Source organism: Esox lucius, chromosome 3 (assembly GCF_011004845.1).
Source record: "Esox lucius isolate fEsoLuc1 chromosome 3, fEsoLuc1.pri, whole genome shotgun sequence".
Taxonomy (NCBI): domain Eukaryota; kingdom Metazoa; phylum Chordata; class Actinopteri; order Esociformes; family Esocidae; genus Esox; species Esox lucius.
In genome coordinates, this window is record NC_047571.1 from 33,511,619 (window position 1) to 33,525,947 (window position 14,329).

The 14,329-nt window shown below is 43.7% G+C and overlaps 2 protein-coding genes across 2 annotated transcripts; both read right to left on the minus strand.

Annotated features, from left to right (window-relative positions):
* Positions 1-1,401: 1,401 nt before the first annotated feature.
* Positions 1,402-12,163, minus strand: twsg1a (twisted gastrulation BMP signaling modulator 1a). The gene is made up of 5 exons (XM_010895923.4): positions 11,881-12,163; positions 11,021-11,270; positions 6,569-6,668; positions 3,261-3,521; positions 1,402-2,666 (listed from the first exon to the last, which is right to left on the minus strand). Exons 2-5 carry the CDS (start codon positions 11,159-11,161, stop codon positions 2,485-2,487), a joined length of 684 nt encoding a protein of 227 aa, XP_010894225.1. The 5' UTR covers positions 11,162-11,270; positions 11,881-12,163; the 3' UTR covers positions 1,402-2,484.
* On the minus strand, positions 4,031-6,557 carry LOC114838828. Its single transcript, XM_029119173.2, has 2 exons — positions 4,154-6,557; positions 4,031-4,045 (listed from the first exon to the last, which is right to left on the minus strand). Coding segments are annotated over exons 1-2 (1,008 nt in total). The 5' UTR covers positions 5,161-6,557; the 3' UTR covers positions 4,031-4,044.
* Positions 12,164-14,329: the final 2,166 nt, after the last annotated feature.

Here is a 14,329-nt window from a genome sequence, read left to right on the forward strand (position 1 = left end):
GTAGCCCAAGCAGACACACACTGGTCGTAACACTGAAGCCAATCAGTCTTTACCCTGGTAGTAAACCAATTTAATTTTGATCCGCATCGAAATGTATTCTACCATATTCTGCTAAAATATGCTACAAAGTCTTGAATGGATAATTTAGGACTCATACAAAAGTGAGCTTGCGTCACAATGAGAACACGGTCGAAATTGACCACATCCATCTTGTCCACAGGATAAACAGCTGCAGCGACATGCAATTGCATTATACAGGGTTACTTAGTTTGTAAGGCAGGGTTGTAGGTTTGATTCCCACAAGGGACCAGAACAAAAATTGTAAGAGCTCATTTTGGAGAAAGAAGAAATATCCATCCAAAGGTCAGAAACTCAGACAGTCACAAGATAAGACAGGTAACCAATTTCACTTGAAAATGTACTTATAAATAATGCACCAAACAACATTTTAACCTCCTCTGCAAAATATTAAATTAAAATCAGATTTCTTTTAATTATCTTTCTCTATTAATTTCTGTCTATTTTGAGAAAATGATACAGACTTCATAATCACCAAAGGTTTTATTTGCCTAAAGCTCTTGTAAGAAATTTGAGTATAACGATACAAAATAAAATACAATACAATACAATTATAAAGTTACAGTAAAAACCTATTCTAAATAAACTATACAGTATAACAAAAAAAAGTATAAAACAAGTGAATATAAAACATTCTACAATGTCATTCAGACACAGACATGAAACAAACAGAGAGAAAATCAGACTGATTCCTAAACTCTCAGTCAATCAGTCTTGATGAGAATAAATATTGGACCAAAGTCAGTCAGTCAGTCAGTCAGACATTTTAGGTCTGGAGTTAATGTTCCACTAGTTGGTGTACTTGGCCGATGGATGGGGTTGCTAATGATCGGTGTTGTACTGGAGGGTCAAATCAAATAAGCACAGTTTACACAAACCTTTATATTTTGCATGAGGCTTTATCGTCTTTCGTTGAAACGTGTTTCGTAAAAACATTAATGGCCCAACTCACACTACAGACCCAAAACCTTTTCCCGTTTAGCTTCTCAAATAACTTAAGGGCGTTTCCCCAAAGTTTCAACTTGATTAACTCTTACAGTTTTCTCCAGGCACATTTTCATATCTAGCGTGACAGTTGCTAGAACGGTTCCACAGAGGACGACATGAAATGGAAACATGGGCGAGCAGCAGTCCTCGGGTCAGGCAGGGATTATGGTATAAAACAGTGTACAGGCTCACTTGAGACAGGGCAGTCCAACTCATTAGTGTCACTTGGAGTGTGTTTTCCTGTACACCTCAGACTCCTGGTTAACTGTACAACCCAGAGTCCTGGTTAACTGTACAACCCAGAGTCCTGGTTAACTGTACAACCCAGAGTCCTGGTTAACTGTACACCTCAGACTCCTGGTTAACTGTACACCCCAGAGTCCTGGTTAACTGTACACCCCAGAGTCCTGGTTAACTGTACAACCCAGAGTCCTGGTTAACTGTACACCTCAGACTCCTGGTTAACTGTACAACCCAGAGTCCTGGTTAACTGTACACCCCAGAGTCCTGGTTAACTGTACACCCCAGAGTCCTGGTTAACTGTACAACCCAGAGTCCTGGTTAACTGTACACCTCAGACTCCTGGTTAACTGTACAACCCAGAGTCCTGGTTAACTGTACACCCCAGAGTCCTGGTTAACTGTACAACCCAGAGTCCTGGTTAACTGTACACCTCAGACTCCTGGTTAACTGTACAACCCAGAGTCCTGGTTAACTGTACAACCCAGAGTCCTGGTTAACTGTACACCCCAGAGTCCTGGTTAACTGTACAACCCAGAGTCCTGGTTAACTGTACACCTCGGAGTCCTGGTTAACTGCATACCCCAGAGTCCTGGTTAACTGTACACCCCAGAGTCCTGGTTAACTGTATACCCCAGAGTCCTGGTTAACTGTACACCCCAGAGTCCTGGTTAACTGTATACCCCAGAGTCCTGGTTAACTGTACACCCCAGAGTCCTGGTTAAATGTATACCCCAGAGTCCTTGTTAACTGTATACCCCAGAGTCCTGGTTAACTGTACACCCCAGAGTCCTGGTTAACTGTACACCTCAGACTCCTGGTTAACTGTATACCCCAGAGTCCTGGTTAACTGTACACCCCAGAGTCCTGGTTAACTGTACACCTCAGACTCCTGGTTAACTGTATACCCCAGAGTCCTGGTTAACTGTACACCCCAGAGTCCTGGTTAACTGTACACCCCAGAGTCCTGGTTAACTGTACACCTCAGACTCCTGGTTAACTGTATACCTCAGACTCCTGGTTAACTGTATACATCAGACAGCGCACTTGCACCCCCTGTCAGAGATTTAAAGCTACTGGACTGGCGTAAGGGTCTGCCACCATAGTCAAATCTGTGACACACAGTGCAAGTGCGTGCGTTTGGAGGGAAGGGCGGAGAGTCTGTTTGTGTTCACCCCTTCAGAACAGGCAGTTCATACACTTGACAGCCTTGCTGCCGTAGTCCAGACACTCGGGGCCGATGCACTGACAGCAGGCGTTGTGAAACCAGCGGTACTTGGATCCTCCCATCGACTCACAGTACAGTTTACACTGGCGGATGGACACGCAGTCATCGAAGTAGACCACTGTACATATGTTATCTGGTGGAAGGATACAGAAAAAATAGGACCGCAGGTCAGTAAAAAACCTAACCGTTAATCCAGTAAATTCACTAGCGCATATTTAAAACCTAACCGTTAATCCAGTAAATTCTCTAACGCATATTTAAAACCGTAACTAGTAGCTCCCTGCTGAAATTGGCCACCTTTAAACCTCTTTCTTAGGGTTTTGTCTACTGTAATTTTGGACGGTGCTGGTGCAAAGTATAACCATATGATTCCCAAATGCCACCCTATTCCCTATAATGCACACTATTTCCTACCAATGCCGAGCTGTATGGGACGTCGGCTGGGGTTTGAAATGAGCTAATGGTTGTGTGGTGGGAATGAACCAACACTCACAAAAATGAGTTGTCTTTGGAAACTCCATCACAGTGTCTTTTTATAGACGATGTAGCAAAGCTGCCTGGCTCAGAGGTTCCACTTTCACCCTAATGCTTATAGTTCCACATTCTATTTCTTTCTATTTTATCAGGTTCCACTATTACCTGTATTTACATGTCTGGTTCCTCAATCTAATAATGACGTTTCTATTGTTCCGCAATCTTTGCGTTCTGTTCTCATTCATTCCGCTACCTTGAGTGTCGTAACTGGCGTGGATGCTGTTGCCAGGCAGCGAAACGTTCTGGTGCTGGTCATGAAGCGTCTCCAGGAAGGAGACCAGGTTTTCGTGGTGAGACAGTTCCTCGGCGACGGGGAAGGACACCACCATCATGTTGATAGGGGCGTCGCCCTCTGTAAGGGCTCGGAACAGCGATGGAATGGGCATGTGGAGTTCCTCCACTGTGCTCTTGGATGTAGGTGGAGTGTCACTAAAGTTTTTAGGATTACACATCCCTACAATATGAAGTGGGGGAGGGAAAGGGAGAAATGGAGAGAGGGAGAGAGAGAAAGATGGAGAACAAAGGAAGGAGTGTGTGTGTGAGTTTTTCAATAATACATTTAACCACAGAAGCGGAAAAAGTCATGGTATCTATGGTCTATGGTAACAGAAGTATTTTTTTAAAGCATCTCCATATATGGTAACAAGCTATTGCCTAAACAAATCATCAGATGCCATCAGCCTAACATCCTGAAGGAGGCGAAGTGGATTGGCTCAAATAGACCCTTTAAGTATGTGCAGAGTTTGACAGAGGAACCAACCAAGGCTACAAATAGAACCAAGAGTTGTTTCAAATAAACTACCAAAAAGGTGTGCCACACATAACTGAGAAACCTACAAGCCAGAAAGGGACAGTCTACCATGCAGTCAGTAAAATCTAGATGTAGATAACTAAAACATTCAATCCAAACCTTCCTCTTTGTCCCAAGCCAAACCCAAGCCATGCCTGGACAGACACATTGTAAAGAGGGGTAGAAGTCTGGAAGTGTACATATTGTTTATTAGTACACAAATAAACACTACAGTCAATGAAAATATTTTAAAAGTCTCCCCTCCCAATTTCTTATTTATGGTCCTTCCAACTCACCAGGCGGTTTGGTAGAGCTCGAGACACATGTCCTCTGAAGGACAGAGCTCCAGACACATGTCCTCTGATGGATAGAGCTCCAGACACATGTCCTCTGATGGATAGAGCTCCAGACACATGTCCTCTGAAGGACAGAGCTCCAGACACATGTCCTCTGATGGACAGAGCTCCAGACACATGTCCTCTGATGGACAGAGCTCCAGACACATGTCCTCTGATGGACAGAGCTCCAGACACATGTCCTCTGATGGACAGAGCTCCAGACACATGTCCTCTGATGGACAGAGCTCCAGACACATGTCCTCTGATGGACAGAGCTCCAGACACATGTCCTCTGATGGACAGAGCTCCAGACACATGTCCTCTGAAGGACAGAGCTCCAGACACATTCCTCTGATGGACAGAGCTCCAGACACATGTCCTCTGATGGACAGAGCTCGAAAAACATGTCCTCTGAAGGACAGAGCTCCAGACACATGTCCTCTGAAGGACAGAGCTCCAGACACACGTCCTCTGATGGACAGAGCTCCAGACACATGTCCTCTGATGGACAGAGCTCCAGACACATTCCTCTGATGGACAGAGCTCCAGACACATTCCTCTGATGGACAGAGCTCCAGACACATTCCTCTGATGGACAGAGCTCCAGACACATGTCCTCTGATGGACAGAGCTCCAGACACATGTCCTCTGATGGACAGAGCTCCAGACACATTCCTCTGATGGACAGAGCTCCAGACACACGTCCTCTGATGGACAGAGCTCCAGACACATGTCCTCTGATGGACAGAGCTCCAGACACATTCCTCTGATGGACAGAGCTCCAGACACATTCCTCTGATGGACAGAGCTCCAGACACATTCCTCTGATGGACAGAGCTCCAGACACATTCCTCTGATGGACAGAGCTCCAGACACATTCCTCTGATGGACAGAGCTCCAGACACATTCCTCTGATGGACAGAGCTCCAGACACATTCCTCTGATGGACAGAGCTCCAGACACATTCCTCTGATGGACAGAGCTCCAGACACATTCCTCTGATGGACAGAGCTCCAGACACATGTCCTCTGATGGACAAAGCTCCAAGCTGTTGGCCTTCTTACTACACTGATGACACTAACTGTGCTTAGACTGTTAGCAGAATGTCAGATACCGTATGCTCTTGTACACAGTACAGCAGACACATGCAAAGACAATATCATATTTTGGCTTATCCCTCCCTCCTACCTTCCCTGTCTCACTTCTCCCTCTTTCCCTCTTCTGTCCTGCTGCCTCACCCATCTCAACCCTAGACACACACTGCACTTCAAAGCAAGCTGTTGGCACTTGACTGGCACAACACTTTCAACGGTAATCCGTTCTCAGAGCACAGCTGTTAAAACATTTTTAATGGTATATACCTGTAGACGTACTGGCCCTCAGCCTTTAGGCTGTCCAACTCAGTCCTTAGTGAGGTTGTTTAACATTCTTCAACAGGCACAGCTAAAGGCATGGCTGCAACACACAAACGTGCATGCTTGTGTGTGTATGTGTGTGTGTGTGTGAGTGTAAGGCATAACTGTAGCAGCCGGGAGCCATCAGTCCCTCTGGATGTCACAACATGCTTTCATCATGGATCTTCGGATCTCCGACTAAAACCTAAATGGCTGTCAGGGAGAGAGAGCTTTCAGCTGGCCTGGGCCACTTTGGTCTGGTGAGCTGGATGTCAACACTCACAGTTGGTGAGGATGTAGGCTGAAAGTCAAAACATCTCTGCGTAGTGCAGCTATGGAAGACAGAGTTCACACGGGTGACTCATACTGAAATATTTACCTCATTTTCAGTCTGGGACGACCATTGTTAAAGATGTTTTGAGGTGAAATAAAAAAACAATAATATTATTTTGCTAATTTTGCATATTATTTTGCTAACCATTTTGGATGCATTTCCAAACACCACACTATACCCAGAAAGGGAGGTGTAACAGAGGAGACAGATGTTACTGAGTACCAGAGGTAAGAGGTGTAACAGAGCAGACAGCTGTTACAAAGTACCAGAGGTAAAATGTATAACAACGCAGACAGCTGTTACAAAGTACCAGAGGTAAAATGTATAACAACGCAGACAGCTGTTACAAAGTACCAGAGGTAAAATGTATAACAGAGTAGACAGCTGTTACAAACTGCCAGAGGTAAGATGTATAACAGAGTAGACAGCTGTTACAAACTGCCAGAGGTAAGATGTATAACAGAGTAGACAGCTGTTACAAACTGCCAGAGGTAAGAGGTATAACAGAGTAAATAGCTGTTACAGAGTACCAGAGGGGGTCATGTAACCGAGTAGACACCCACTTCTGCCTGGGTGTCTGTCTGTCCCCAGTGGACACACAGACACACACACACACAGACACAATATACACAGGTTTGTACTCACCTACACAGTCACAGCACTCTTCCCACAGTGACCCCAGACACAGCATACAATCCTTACAGCAGGAACAGTTCCCATCGGATGGGCGACACTGACACAGTTCCTGTAACACACACAGTATATAACGCACACAGACACACACACACAGACACACACATACACAGTAATGTCACTTCAGGCAACTAAATAATACCACAGGTAAGACATCACATGACTTTAACTGCTCGGATTGTGTTGGTAACCAGTTTATAAGGGCAATAACTCACCTCAGGGTTTGTGGTATATTGGCAATATACCCCGGCAATACAAGCTGTGACGTGTCGTCCCTCAGAACAGCTGTAGCCGTGGTAACTGGCCCTATACCACACCCCCTAGTGCCATATTGCCTGAATATACCACGTGCGTAGTACCGTAGTACTGTAGTACCGTAGTACTGTAGTACCGTAGTACTGTAGTACTGTAGTACCGTAGTACTATAGTACCTTAGTACTGTACTATGGTAGTACTGTAGTACCGTAGTACCGTAGTACCGTAGTACTATAGTACCATAGTACTGTAGTACCGTACTATGGTAGTACTGTAGTACTGTAGTACAGTAGTACGGTAGAACTGTAGTACCGTAGTACGGTAGTACTATAGCACCATAGCACTGTAGTACCGTACTATGGTAGTACTGTAGTACCGTAGTACCTTAGTACTGTAGTACCGAAACAAGACGAGAATTTTCCAGCGTTGCATCATTACATCCCTGAACCCACATTAACACATTTTATAAATGATTAACAGAGCTGCCTAAAGTTTTGCACCTTTCTGTAACACTTTTTCCTTTAGATGCACTCCAGACCATATTGACCAATGAACATCAGCTGGGATCTGGGTGTCCTGTTTCACACATGAACTCGGTGAATCCATAAAGCTTCCTCTAAGGGTTAATTTGCTGTTCCTATACTGTAGGTGAACCTTTTTTGGTTCTAGGTCAAAACCTTTTGGGGTTCATGTGGAAAGGAAAAACATAACTGATGGCAACCCTGCAGCAGAACAACAAATACTTATTGTTTTCCAGGTCCCATGTTCTAACCGCTAAGCTACCTGACACGGTCCTGGAAATGGCGGTGAGGGCTTTTAGTGGCCTGCTATGCCTTACAGCAAGAACACCTGAATTGAGTGTTAGAACAGGTTATCTTGTGGTAACTTGTTATATATTTACAATACATAGCCCAAAAAAGTGGGTCCCATACAGGGACAAAATAAAAACGCCCTGTTTGGTCCAAACAAGTAAATTTTGTCTCTTAAGTGCAGGCTGGTAACATTGAAAAGTCTGGCCTGGCGCAGACAGAACACATCAACAAACACCAAAAACATCTCATTATCGTGTCAGCAGGATAGCAGGGTTCTGTCCCCTACATGACCGTGTTAAAGCCAAACAGCACACTATGACACACACAACCATTTCAACATATAGGGTTCCATAAGAGTTCCTCAGATGCTTCTATGAGGGAACCATTTCTTTTGGTTTCAAATTGATTTTTAAAAAAAATTCTAGGTAGAACCTGATTCATTATATGGAATATAAAAAGGCTCCTATCAGTAATCTATAGATTCACCCAGGAACCACAAACTGTTCTGAAAAGAAAAAACGTTTTCACCACAGGGGCGGACAACTAACCATGTTTTTCTCTTTGTATTTCACAGCCAGATAAACATTCCAGCCTAAAACTGTTAGCCATACATACCAGACGAAATTATAGTCCAACAGCAGGTTTGATACAGCCTGAAAACACAGACCTATACATACATTCTCAAAGAAATAACAGTCTTTTATTCCCGTTTTAGGGATCCTTCCAGATTCTTGCTAGAACCAGAAGAAGTTCTACAGTGAAGGTCAAGTTACCTTTCTGGAACCTTTTTTGTTAAACAATAATATAAGAATGAGACTCACACATTAGACACAAACTATAGCTATGTTATAGACAAATAATGCTTAAACCACCCCACATAACCAGGCATATATGATATCTGAACGTATGAAGGAAGATTGTAGACAGTAAAACAGGAAGTCCACGCATGACATTGTATGTACATGTTCAGGCATGTGCCAAATTCAAAACACGTGAGCAGTTTGTCTCACTAATGCCAAACTCAGTTTTGGACCAGAAACATTTAAAGTTAGCTGTATTCTAATAAAATATTTTTTCAAGTGCCCAAAAGCAATCTAAGGCAGAAAGAAAAACACATTTTCACAAGACTCCACATTCCTTAAACAGAATGAAAACACATTTTTGTAGAACTATAAAACACCTGTGTCGGGCACACAGAGAGCAGACTGGCACAGCCTGGGGATCTCCTGCTCTCCCGGTTCTGGTGGGTAAAAACGTCTCCTGTTTAAGTACGAACAGAGGAAACCCACACAGAACCTGTCCATGACTCATCCCCATGACACGAGTCTGTACATAAACACACACGAGACACACTGCAGCTCTCTCCACCTCCGGGGCCTGGCAGCGATTGCATCTAAATGTTTATTTTCTCTCCTTATGGGGCGGTAGAATGACTGCTTGTTTGTTGAGTAAACATAGTGACTCACAGAGAATGGTTGAAAAGATGGTTATCCCTGAACTCTGAACACTGACTACCATGACCTTAAACACTAACCACCGCCACCCTGAACACTAACCACCGCCACCCTGAACACTAACCACCACCACCCTGAACACTAACCACCGCCACCCTGAACACTAACCACCACCACCCTGAACACTAACCACCGCCACCCTGAACACTAACCACCGCCACCCTAAACACTAACCACTGCCACCCTGAACACTAACCACCGCCACCCTAAACACTAACCACTGCCACCTTAAACACTAACCACCGCCACCCTAAACACTAACCACCGCCACCCTGAACACTAACCACCGCCACCCAGAACACTGACCACCGCCACCCTGAACACTAACCACCGCCACCCCAAACACTAACCACCGCCACCCTAAACACTAACCACCGCCACCCTGAACACTAACCACCGCCACCCTAAACACTAACCACCGCCACCCTGAACACTAACCACCACCACCCTGAACACTAACCACCGCCACCCTAAACACTAACAACCGCCACCCTGAACACTAACCACCGCCACCCTGAACACTAACCACCGCCACCCTGAACACTAACCACCACCACCCTGAACACTAACCACTGCCACCCTGAACACTAACCACCACCACCCTGAACACTAACCACCGCCACCCTGAACACTAACCACCACCACCCTGAACACTAACCACCGCAACCCAGAACACTGACCACTGCCACCCTATTGAAGGGGTTTTGTTTCTGTGTTGCTTGTAACTCTTTTGGGTAATGCAAGATATGCTATCAGGGGAATAACCTCTGTGTAAATGTAACAATCTGCTGCTGTCATTCTGTTGACTGTGATCATTATACCTAAACAGATTTTTATTTTTCTGATGCTTGTAACTGTTTTTGCAAGTTATGAACTCTGTACACAGACTTAAATTATTGTATTCTTCGCAAAGGTATAATACTTAAAAGAAGCTACATGTATTGATGTGTTGAAGGGCTTTGTGCATGGTCTGTAGGACTCTGGTTAAAAAGCTCACAACCACCATACAGTAAACAGTGTACATTTTGTTATAACGACATAAATATATGAGTGCGTGAAATTGTGTAACTATTTCTAAACTGAGTATCTGATGCGTGTAAATCCTCTAGAGTGGTACGTCTGACATGCTCTGATTGTACATGACTTGTAGAGAGTATTACATTATTTGTATTTTCAGGGGGGTTACATGTATTTGTGATATATATATATATATATATTTGTATTTGTATTCTTTGTGTACTGTTTCCACTGTGTGAAGACAAGTGCGCCAGATTTGTTTAGTTTACAACACCTAAAGGAAATTGCAGAACTTGCCAGGCCCAATATCAACAAAAAAACAGAGTATTTACATTACAAATGTTAGTGTAGCAGTTGTAGAGAGTGGAAATTATTTTATAAAATCATAATTTCTCTTACCTGCACGGCATTATTCTCACTACTCAGATGTTTGTATACATCGACAGTGTAAGTAACCATGTTATAACATGTATTGAACTGAACAGAGAGGGAATTAGAGAGCGAAGGAAAGAGGGAGAGGTGGTGTAGACTGTAGACGACAAAGCACAATGTCTTAGAGCACAGGTCTTTTCAACGCTTCCCAGAACAGTGACTTGTTCTGGGAAGCAGTTCAACATTTTCCCTGGCTTATCACAGGAATGTATCTGCATTCTTCACGTCAGATTCTCTGTCCTACAATACGGACCTGGGCAGAACGAGAGGCTTAGCATGGCTGATCCATGAACACCAATGGAATCACATTATGAATGCCTGAGAGCGTCCTGAGCAGACACCAGACGGAAACGGACACACCTGTGCTCCCTCACCTGTATCAGACACTTGCTGACGTCCGAGGCACAGAGGGCCTTGTTACAGGCGTCGGTGGGAGGAGGTCCCGACATGACGAGGACGAGGAAGATGATAGCGGATGATGCCGGGATCACAACACACAGCTGGCCAGGCCTCATTGTGATGATCAGATAGGAGTCTTCACACACACACAGTAACACACTCCTGATGATCTGATTGGGTCGGCCTTGTGCACTCAGTTATGCAACCAAGTCTGTCTGTCAGTACCTGGAACAATACAACACACTATCACAGTCTGTCTGTCTGTCTTTACCTGGACAATAACATACTATTAAAATCTGTCAGTCCCTCCACTTCAACAGGAGCCCAGAAACTGAGGCAATTACAGAGGGATAAATGTTATACAGTTTCAATATATCAACCAGTGGTAAACAGGGATAAAAAGCACATTACAACTGGTTACAAATACATTATATATAATGAAACAATTCCTTTACATTATGAATCATACGTGTTCTAACGACTCAAATAAATGGTCACATTAATTCTTCATATTGTTTCTAAGAATGCCAATGCATTGCGGTTACTTTACCTGCAGGAAAACGTCGCGGGGAAAAAGTGACATGCAGCTTTTTCTTAAACAGGGGGTTTAACGATGAAACGAGCAGAAGACCATTGTGTAAACAACAATTTAGCTTCATTTAATTGCCCTGCACTTATAGTATCCCACTTTACTTTCTACCTCTCCTTGCAGACCGCTTTCCTCGGCCTAAAAGGGCGCTACAAGAACATTATATTTCACATATTCCCTCGCGTGCACGACACATTCAACGTAACGCCGCAGAATAAGAATCGAGACGAAATCATAAACACTTACCGCGACGGTTTTACAGTTGTTCGGAACCTTGGTTTTGATTGAGGGCGGTAGTCCGTCGCAACTTATTTCCACGCAGTTCCAGGGTGGAAGTCTGCCGACGGCAATGATCTGGACTGCAGTCAGAGCCGCACGTCCGTTTCCCCGCCGCTACACAACGGAAAACCGCAGGCAGTCTTAAAGACACATAGTTCAGTTTCACGTTCCGAATAAGTAGCTGGCATGCAAGACAGGAGAGAAGGAGAAATCGTGGCGTGGCCGGTCGGCAGTTCAAGATTACAGGGGCCAGACAGACGGGGACCGGGAGGGGGGGGGCAGGCAGGGGTGGGGGTGGACCGCGCGTCTGCAACATAATATCCTGAAGCGTAACATTCTTTCCTTCAAACACGTTTAGGCAATACCTCTTGTGTAAAAAAAAAATACTGCTAAATCAATTAAATTGTTATTCTCTACAGCGGTCTTAAGGCACCGAAATTGCAATATAAAACTAAACGTTGACTTGAATTCCGAGATAAAACTTTCCCTCAGACATAAAAGCCCCATTAAGTTGTCCTTTGTTATTGTATCCTTAATCAATACCAGGTTAGGGAGTCGTTAATGGGGGCTAAACGGGTGTTTGTTATGTGTAAAAGAGCAATTTGGAAGACATCAAGCAGCGCATGGTATCACCGCTGATAGACAAAGATATGTTCAAGCAGCAAGCGGAGATTCACCGAGTTCCCAGGGAGGACAAGAGATTGGTCATGGTTTTGTGGTAAGGTGACATTGTTTACGTTATCTGTAGTGCTCTGGTCTAGGTGAGCGGCCTCCACTGTGCACGAGCACCGCTTAATCTATGCGCCTCCTGGATTCCGCTCCCCGCTGTTCCAAAGGTAGGCAGTTTTTTAAGGCTTTTGTGAAGACATGTGGCCGACTGTTACTGTATAATTTGGCATGGACAAAACCAGTCATGATGTTTTCATCGCATTGTCAGAAAATAGGTTGGCCCAACCTAAATTCTGAAGTGGCTGAATCAGAGTAACAAAAAATTATCGGCAAAACACGTTTCTCGTCACCAATGGCATGTGTATACAGTCACTGGACTGCATTTACCATCCAGGGGTTTGAATTTGTTGGGTTGCTCACCATAAACCCAACCCTAACAAAATAAAAATAAAACGTTTCTCCTCAGGTAGGCTACTGCAATAAACATATTGCAATTGTCTGGTTAGGCAATTTAGAGACATTTTGCAAAAACAAAAGGGAAAAATTGATGTGTGCTGATGTGTAAAGCTGGAGGGGACTCCTCCAGACAAACTCATGTCTATGATTGCTGCCAAACGTGCCTCCACCAAATAGCCTACTGATTACACGCGGTGAATACACATGCAATCAATTATTTTCTTTCTTGTGTTGATTACTGGCAAAAACATTGAATACATTCTGATTTAATGTTGTAACACAAAATCTGTAGAAGTCCAAGGGAGGTACGTACCTGAGGACCAAACTGTAGCCTATAGATGTTGGCACTGTTCAGACCGGTTTCATATTAATATCAAAGGGGAGTGGATGTAATGCTTTTTGATTTTATTATAGTACTAGCTGTCTCTCTAGTTTTTACTCCTACATTAGATACCCTATGCCTGTCATATTAAATTGCATAAATTATTACTTTTAAATTAATTTGTTTCTTAATATTTAGAAAAGTCGCCATTGTATGAATTATGGTTTGCATGACAGTGGTTAATTAACAAAAGACTAGAACAGTTTTAAAGCCCTTATGGACCACTTCTACCATACATTGTTTATATTGTTGCTCATTCAAAACTGGTCCCGGGTAAAATGGCTGACAAACTGCTCCATTCTAATGTATAGGGCACTCTGCATCATCGGCCTGGCTAGTGTTCTATGTCTACGGTCCGCCCACTGATCCTTCTTTGAAAGTGATGCTCCGAGCCATAGCTCCAGTAAGGGACGATGTAGTTGGTCAAATACTGCTTATAAGGAGAAGTATGACAGTCAGCTGGGGACATCGCAGATGAATAGCTATTTGTCTATTACTCTTGTGGTCCAGGACAAGCTCAATGCCATTCATCTCTAGAGATAATCTTATTTCTATTGATATTTTTGTATCGCCTAAATGATACTCGCTGGTTTGGGTGTGTGACTAGCTAATGTTAGCTAACACTTCGTATTCAGTGAAGACGGGTGTGTTAATTATTTAATGAAATAGCTACATTTCATTTGAGACTCGGTCTAAGACATCCCGACCAAACTGTAAGCCAGTAAAAGGATACAATTATATTTTGTGAAAGACTACAAAATATAATTAATTTACCCTGAATTTACTTTCTTGACCGACACGATGAAAATGGAAAGATACTGCCAAGCAAAGCTAAACATTAGGAATGCAAAAGACACAGGAGCAGACAGAAAAATAGAAGTTGAGTTAGCATATATTGCCAATAAAGAA